The sequence below is a fragment of the Mandrillus leucophaeus genome, unplaced genomic scaffold, assembly GCF_000951045.1.
Source record: "Mandrillus leucophaeus isolate KB7577 unplaced genomic scaffold, Mleu.le_1.0 Scaffold139, whole genome shotgun sequence".
In the NCBI taxonomy this organism is placed as follows: Eukaryota; Metazoa; Chordata; class Mammalia; order Primates; family Cercopithecidae; genus Mandrillus; species Mandrillus leucophaeus.
The window spans coordinates 1,676,482-1,685,203 of NW_012101354.1; the positions used below are offsets into that span (position 1 = coordinate 1,676,482).

At 44.4% G+C, this 8,722-nt stretch overlaps 1 protein-coding gene across 4 annotated transcripts in view; it reads right to left on the reverse strand.

The window, feature by feature from the left end:
• Positions 1-8,722, reverse strand: part of SETDB1 (SET domain, bifurcated 1) — a 54,078-nt gene that overhangs the window by 27,192 nt on the left and 18,164 nt on the right. For 3 of the 4 annotated variants that reach the window (XM_011973593.1, XM_011973595.1, XM_011973594.1), the window contains exons 4-10: positions 8,569-8,603; positions 7,097-7,196; positions 6,151-6,276; positions 5,786-5,987; positions 4,844-4,917; positions 3,729-3,919; positions 1,495-1,621 (exon numbers count right to left, since the gene is read on the reverse strand). In XM_011973593.1, coding sequence (XP_011828983.1) covers positions 1,495-1,621; positions 3,729-3,919; positions 4,844-4,917; positions 5,786-5,987; positions 6,151-6,276; positions 7,097-7,196; positions 8,569-8,603 — 855 coding nt within the window. Of the gene's footprint in view, positions 1-1,494; positions 1,622-3,521; positions 3,920-4,843; positions 4,918-5,785; positions 5,988-6,150; positions 6,277-7,096; positions 7,197-8,568; positions 8,604-8,722 lie in introns of those variants that run through there. The other variant, XM_011973596.1, reaches the window with a different exon arrangement.

Genomic DNA, 8,722 nt, shown 5'->3' on the forward strand with positions numbered 1-8,722 from the left:
TCAAGACCAGCCTGGCCAACATGGAGAAATCCTGTCTCTACTAAAAATACAAAACTTAGCCGGGCATGGTGGCAGGTGCTTGTAACCCTAGTTACTTGGGAGGCTGAGGCAGGAGAATTGCTGGAACCCGGGAGGCGGAGGTTGCAGTGAGCTAAGATGGTGCCAGTGCACTACAGCCTGGGTGAAAGAACCAGATTCTATCTCAAAAAAAAAAAAAATTGCTACTCCATCGGCAGAGTAGCCTCTTTTTTTTCTTTTTATAGACAATGTTCCACTTTGTTACTCAGGCTGGAGTGCAGTGGTCTGACCTTAGCTCATTGTAACCTCGAAATCCTGGGCTTCAAGTAATTCTCCTGCCTCAGCCTCCAGAGTAGCTAACACTACAGGTGCACACCACCACACTCAAGCTTTTTTCTTTTTCTTTTTTTCTTAGAGATAGAGTCTTTCTATGTTACCCAGACTGATCTCCAACTCCTGGCCTCAAGTGATCCTCTCACCTCAGCCTCCCAAAGTGCTGAGACTACAGACATGAGCCACCATGCTGGGCCTTAGATAAGACTTTATATCTTCCTATCTCAGATGATTTACCTGATTAATTATGACATACTTTGGGGGAATATTTTCAGAAATATATTCTTTAACCAATTAATTTTGGCAGGAAAAATCAACCAGAAAGTATGACAGTAACATTAAAAAAGAAAACCAAATCTGCTTTTTGTTTCTGAGACAGGGTCTCATGCTGTCACCTAGGCTGGAGTGCGGTGGCACGATCTAGCTCACTGCAACCTTGACTTCCTGGCTTCAATTGATCCTCCCACCTCAACTTCTTGAGTAGCTCGGACTACAGCTTAATGCCACTATACCCAGCTAATTTTTGTGTTTTTTGAAGAAACAGGGTTTCACCATGTTGCCCAGGCTGGTCTTGAATTCCTGAGCTCAAGCTAACCGCCTACCTGTCTCAGCCTCCTAAAGTGTTGGGATTATGGCTGTGAGCCACTGTGCCTGGCCAGGTCTGGGTTTTAAAGAAAACTGACTATATGCTGGATGTGGTAGCTCATGCTTGTAATCCTAGCACTTTGGCCAGCCAAAGCAGGTAGACAGCTTGAGCCCTGGAGTTCAAGACCAGCCTGGGCAACATATCAAGCCCCTGAGTCTTTAAAAAAAAAAAAAAAAAAAAGAAAGAAAAAGAAAACCAACCATAGATAACACACAAAACTGACAATCTCATGTGGATAACAGAGGGTAACTACTATCACCCTAACTTAAAGCCAACTGTTTCAGATATTTTTGTGGTTGTTTAGAACAAATTAGAGCCACAACATGTGGACGCAGGAGCACAAATTGATCACCACGATTGGAAACAACTCAGGGCACATATCCTGTTTCCAATGAGTAAGCAGTGTAACTGTGGTAAACAAAGGATAGCCATTCTATATAATCTCCTTTGCTGATTGGCCTGTTTCTTCCTTCCTCCAGGTATCTTTCAGGACATACCCATATTTGGACGTGTCCTGAGCTGTCCTTGCTTCTTCTCCAGTGCAGAGGCTGAGGATGTTTTCATGCTGAACATGGGCTCCAGCCGTGTAGAGCCTCGATAGATCCACTCACATCTTTTGTCATCCTGGGGAATTGAGAGAATAGAAGAATAAAGGGAAATAGCTTAAAGCCTAGAATCTATCCTGTGCTGTGTAGAGGATATATACCATGTGTCACCTCTCGGAAACCTCCCTGATGAGCCTTAAATTCCTTATCTAGGCTGAGCACAGTGGCTCATGCCTGTAGCTTGTAATCCCAGGACTTTGGGAGGCTGAGGCAGGCGGATCACCTGAGGTCAGGAGTTCAAGACCAGCCTGACCAACATGGAGAAACCCTGTCTCTACTCAAAATACAAAATTAGCCGAGTGTGGTGGCACATGCCTGTAATCACAGCTACCTGGGAGGCTGAGGCAGAATTGCTTGAACCAGGGAGGTGGAGGCTGTGGTGAGCTGAGATTGTGCCATTGTACTCCAGCCTGGGCAACAAGAGTGAAACTCCATCGACCCACCCCCCAAAAAATTCTCTATCTACTTAATAAAGTACGTGCCAGGCTCCATGGTGGGTATCAGGTACACAACAATGAAAAATATATACTCCTTGTTTAAGGAATTACAGGAGCAACAGGTATCTATACTGAGTATAAGAGGTGTGACAGCTGGGCACAATAGCTCACACCTATAATCCTGGTACGTTGGGAGGATGAGGCAGACAGACTGCTTGAGCTCAGGAGTTCGAGACCAGTCTGGGCAACATGGCGAAACCCGTCTCTACTAAAAATACAAAAATCAGCCAGGTGTGGTGGCATGCACTTATAGTCACAGCTACTTGGGAGGCTGATGTGAGAGGACCACTTGAACCCTGGAGGTTGAGGCTGCAGTGAGCTGTGACTGCACCACTGCACTCCAGCCTGGGTGGCAGAGTGAGACTCTATCTCAAAACAAAACAAAACAAAACAAAACAAAAAACAGGCCAGGTCAGGTGTGATGGCTCATGCCTGTAATCCCAGCACTTTGGGAGGATGAGGCAGGTGGATCACTTGAGGTCAGGAGTTCGGGACCAGCCTGCCAACATGGTGAAACCCCGTCTCTACTAAAAATACAAAAAATTAGCCAATCCCAGCTACTCTAGAGGCTGAGGCAGGAGAATCACTTTAACTCAGGAGGCGGAAGGATGCAGTGAGCCGAGATCGTGCCACTGCACTCCAGCCTAGGCAACAAGAGTGAAACTCCATCTAAAAAACAAATAAAACAAAACAAAACAAAACACCAAACAAAAAGCATGATAAGGATCATAACGCCTTAGGAGTAACGGGCTGAGGTAACACCAAGAAGAAATATAATTTCTAATTTCTTCTGGCTACTCTGGGCATACAGTCTATTGGGTAGCCCTGTTCTGCAAGGCAAGTAGCAGTATTAAAAAATGTTTTTAAGGGCCAGGCACGGTGGCTCATGCCTGTAATCCCAGCATTTTGGGAGGCTGAGGCGGGCAGATCACGAGGTCAGGAGATCGAGACCATCCTGGCTAACACAGTGAAACCTCGTCTCTACTGAAAATACAAAAAATTGGCCGGGCATGGTGGCAGGTGCCTGTAGTCCCAGCTACTCAGGAGGCTGAGGCAGGAGAATGGTATGAACCCGGTAGGCAGAGCTTGCAGTGAGCCGAGATCGTGCCACTGCACTCCAGCCTGGGCGAAAGAGCGAGACCCCGTCTCCAAAAAAAAAAAAAAAAAAAAGTTTTTAAAACTTTTAAAAATAAGAAATACGATTCTAAGAAGGGAGAGAGAAGGGAGAAAAGGATGAGTACAAAATATTTAAGAGTTAAAATGAACTTTGAAAGATAATCAGGACTCCTTGATACCTCTTCGTCCCACTATCCTACTAAAACCTTAACCCTGGAAAAATGGAAATGGCTGCCTTCTCTGTACCTACACACAATGTGAATACTCCTAAAGAAAAAAATAAATAAATCAAAACCATGCAGATTAGTATCATAATTCCGGTAATTTATTTTCAACAATTACCCACAGAGGAACAACAAAAAGGGCAAAGTAAAATTTGACCAAAAACAGTGAGAACACATAGGAGGATAAGAAAGAGGAAGGCTATGGAATAGCTATAAAACCATCCTCATTACTGCTTCTTAAGTCCCCCCGACCAACTTCTGCCTCCAAAATTCTAGGGAAAAACAGTACCAGGAAGAGGATCCTGACTAGGCTGCCATCCACCTCCTCAACTCGGGACTTCCACCATGTGCCTTCCCACTCAGTCTTGATAAGCTGGCCACTCTTGAGCAGTACCATGGGGCGGTTGGGGTAGGCAGTTACATACTCCTCTATGAAGTCACGGCAGGAGATGTCTTCTATGTCCTCCCAAGTCTTTTTCACTGTTTCAAGGAAGAAGTAGAACTGAGAGGGCAGGTAGGACATGTCTTGATAGGGAAAAGGGTTGGCCAGGAGACATTTTATACTTTTTAAGTTGAAAAGGAAAGAAAAAGTAAAATCAGAACCTCGAGGGAAGCAAAGCCAAGACCACCTAAGTAATAAACCTAATGTACAAATTGCACATACTTACAAATCAAGTAAATACTAAATAAGTCATGTACAATATAGGTGATTCACTTATTTTATACCAATGGATGCTTCTCCTTTGGAAAATTCAAGTGGAAATTCTTGCTCACTTGTTGATAAGTCTAATGGTAAATTTAAAAAGATCAGGTGGCACCATGAAATGAAAAAATTAGTCCTTCCTTCTCATTCTCTATCAGGTTTTTAAGAGACTCAGAATATGTTTACTGTCATGTTATGTGTAAACAGAAGTGTTAGTTGATTCTTCTGCAGTTAAAAATGATTATTTCCGTAGAAGTCTGCTCCTAAGCCAGGGTAACAAATATAGAGGACACTATGATGTTCCATCTAACACAGCTTCTGTGGAAAGCATTATGCAGACTACATTTATACAAATGTTAGGTGCAGCATGACACTAGGAAAGAAGTAACACCTTTTTCAACCTAACTCACTTAGAAATGAAACTGAGGCACATCTATAACATGAGCAGTCTACTCAAGGTCATTCATGATCTTCTAGTGACTCACTCTTTGGCTACAAAGATCCAGTCCTAGAGATGAACAATACAACTGTATCTCTTTTGGGTGCAAACTGTCCTTTGGGAGCAAAGGACATCAACCAAATTTATGCTCTTTGAGACTGAAGTACCAAAAACACCTAGGGCTTTTCAACTGGACGTCCTAAGAAGACATATCAGGTAGAGGAGGAAAAACTGAGCTAAGGAATAAGGGAGAAACACTCACGTGGCCGGCAAATGGGATACAGTTCAGACTGTGTGACATAGGAAGCATAGCCATCATCAAAGAAAATGAGAAACCTGTAAACGAAGAGTGACAGTAGAAAGATCTGGGGGTTATGATATTTAACATGACCCGCAGAAATTATTTATCATAGCTTCTACTTCTCTGGATCACAACAGGATGCACTCCAGGGAAGACATTCCAGTCTACTACTTTCTTCCTGTTTTTCTTTCTTCCCAACTTGAGAGTTAGGAGTTCTCCCTTAATTTAACCAATGCCTCCCTACTTTTTCAAAAAACACATATACATTTAAGTATTTTTGAGACGGAGTCTCCTTCTGTCGCCCAGGCTGGGGTGCAGTGGTGCAATCTTGGCTCATGGCAACCACTGCCTCCCAGGTTCATGCGATTCTCCTGCCTCAGCCTCCCAAGTAGCTGGGATTACAGCCATGCGCCACCACACCCAGCTAATTTTTGTATTTTTAGTAGAGACAGGGTTTCACCAGTTGGGCAAGCTGGTCTCGAACTCCTGACCTCAAGTGATTCACTTGCCTTGGCCTCCCAAAGGGCTAGGATTACAGGCATGAGACATTGGGCCCAGCCAAAAAACATATATTCTTTTTCCTCTCTCAGATTCCTATGCTGCTAATAACCATTTAGTCTCCATCTCTTTCTTCTGTGTGAATCCCCTATTCCCCTGATCATTAATCCTCGTTATTCTCTTCCTAGTTTTCTCTTTGAGGAAAGAAAAGGAAAAAAACAAAAAAGAAGGAGAAAGAGGAAGAAAGAATCACCCACATGACTCCTGTGGTAAAGAAAGAGTAAGGGTTTCAGTCCACTAAGGACTAAGAAGACAAAAGCTAATTGTGAGATCTGGTCTATGGCACGAACAGGGCAGGTGCTGTGCTCCCAGCCTCTACCCCTTTACAGTCCTCTGTCCAGGTACCTGAGCTTGTTTTTGACGTTTGGTGTCTCAGCTACAATGCCAGCATAGAGCCAGACCTGATTCCCATCTTTGTATTTGGCGACCACCCGACTGCCCACAAACAGCTTGTCAGCAGGAGGGTGGTAATCATAGGCAATATGGTTCCCCGACAGTAGACTCTTTCCTTTGTTGTCAAATTTCACCTTGTATTTCTTCCCCGGCCCTGAGTAAAAGGGAAAGATAAATTTTTTTAAAAACTGCCAGTTTCTGTATAAATCCAGGCTGCTACGTGACAGACAAATGGGAAGGTTATGGAGAAAAGAAACAATCAGCAGTGGAGGGTGCAGGTTGCCTTTCAGGAGTGGTTCCTCCAAGTCTGCACATACCAACTGTCTGGATGGCAATAAGGGTGCCTTTGTGCCATGTCTTAGTTCTTTTCTTGCCCAGAATTCGCATGCTGACTATCAGGTCACCATCTTTGCTTAGTTCTCCAGACATCTGACTCAAGGTTCCTATAGAAGAAGCAAAGTTATTCTAAAGAGTTATGACATACATTGGGTAGAGAACAGGAAGGTAAAGAGGGTAGTATGGTAATTAGGGAAAGTGGGGTAATTTTTTTTTTTTTTGAGAAGGAGTCTCGCTCTGTCCCCAGGCGGGAGTGCAGTGGTGCGATCTTGGCTCATTGGAACCTCTGCCTCCCAGATTCCAGCGATTCTCCTGCCTTAGCCTCCCGAGGAGCTGGGACTACAGGCACGCACCACCATGTCCAGCTAATTTCTGTATTTTTAGTAGAGATGGGGTTTCACCATGTTAGCCAGAATGGTCTCTATCTTTTGACCTCATGATCCGCCTGCCTTGGTCTCCCAAAGTGCTCGGATTACAGGCATGAGCCCACTGTGCCTGGCCCATCTGGAGAATTTTTAAACATTTTTTTTTTACAGATGGGGTTTCACTATGATGCCGAGGCTGGTCTTTAATGCTGGGCCTCAAATGATCCTCCTGCCTCAGCCTCCCAAAGCTGCTGGAATTATAGATGTGAGCCACCACACCTGGCCTCAAACCTCTTTTTTAACAAGAGTCTGAGTGATTCTCTTCTCCCTAATCTCCATCTGGAAGTAGTCATGAGGATGGAAACGGTCTAAATGTAGGACGCTAAAGAGGTATTGAGATAAAACCATCACAGACTGGAAAATCACCATCCATGTAATTGGGATTTCATAACTACTAAGGATAATGAGTCTGGCATGTCACAATTAGCAGACATGAGACTTAAGATGAAATCTCTGTAAGAATTCACCTCCCATCTGTACCCAGGTATTTCTTGACCCTAACCTTTATGCAGATCCTGGGAACTGCTCTTCTTGTTGACAGCATCCATGAACTTCTGAACATCTTGAGCTGACTTTCTTAAGGCAGCCATAGCTTCACGGAGCTACAGAAAAGGGGATGAGGAAAACAAGTTTTGAAACAGTAGCAAGGGTTACAAATAACTTCAGAATAAGAAACACCTTGTATTTCACAGAACAAAATGGAGTGAGTTGAATGAGTTATGTTTAGAAGCTTATGGTTACTTTATCAGGCAAAGCTGCCCTTTCTTTTTTTTTTTTGAGATGGAGTTTAGCTCTTGTTGCTCAGGCTGGAGTGCAATGGCACGATCTTGGCTCACCGTAACCTCCACTTCCCGGGTTCAAGTGATTCTCCTGCCTCAGCCTCCCAAGTAGCTGGAATTACAGGTATGCGCCACCATGTCCAGCTAGCATTTTGTATTATTATTTTTTCTGAGATGGAGTCTGGCTCTGTTGCCCAACCTGGAGTGCAGGGGCACAGTCTCGGCTCATCGCAACCTCTGCCTTTCGGGTTCAAGTGACTCACCTGCCTCAACCTCCAAAGTAGCTGGGATTACAGGCACGTGCCACCATGCCCAACTAATTTTAGTGTTTTTAGTAGAGACAGGGTTTCACTATGTTAGCCAGGCTGGTCTCGAACTCCTGACCTCGTGTTCTACCTGCCTCAACCTCCCAAAGTCCTGGGATGACAGGTGTGAGCCACTGTGCCCGGCCTAATTTTGTATTTTAAGTAGAGACGGGGTTTCTCCATGGTTAGGCTGCTCTCGAACTGCCAACCTAAGGTGATCCACCTGCCTCGGCCTCCCAAAGTGCTGGGATTACAGGCGTGAGCCACCATGCCTGGCCTCTTTTTTTTTTTTTTCCTGAGACAGAGTCTTGCTCTGTCACCCAGGCAGCAGTGCAGTGGTACGATCACAGCTTATTGCAACCTCTGCCTCCTGGGTTCCACTGATTCTCCTGTCTCAGCCTCCCGAGTAGCTGGGATTACAGGCATGCACCACCACACTCAGCTAATTTTTGTATTTTTTTAGTAGAGACAGGGTTTCGCCATGTTGGCCAGGCTGGTCTCAAACTCCTGACCTCAGGTGATCCGCCCACCTGGGTCTCCCAAAGTGCTGGGATTACAGGCGTGAGCCAACGTGCCCAGCCCAAAGCTGCCCTTGCTTAGAAACCCAGTTCAAAAATCAACGTTTCAATGTTAGGAAGCTTTTCTTGATTAATTTACCTAGCAAACGCTGCTAAATCCTACTTTCATACAACACTCCTTTCTAGTGAAAACATTTCCTGCTAACCTCTTTTTGAATTCTTACAACACCAATTAGAGGACTGCAACACAAAGGGCTGATCACAGGGTGAATGATTAGATATTGACAGCTAAAGTGACTGAATGGTTAGGCCAGAAAATTCTCCTATTTTCATATTCTTATCTCTCACCGTTCCCTTACCATCCTAACTTACCTTCTGGTCTTTTGGAGTTCGGCTCCCAGCATCACCTATGGACGAGAAGAATTCTAATGAGTGTAAGAGACTTACAGGAACTTCTGGGAAATTAAGAACTAACTTACTCAAAAGCATTATTATGGGAGCATTATCGATAATAACTGAAAATAAT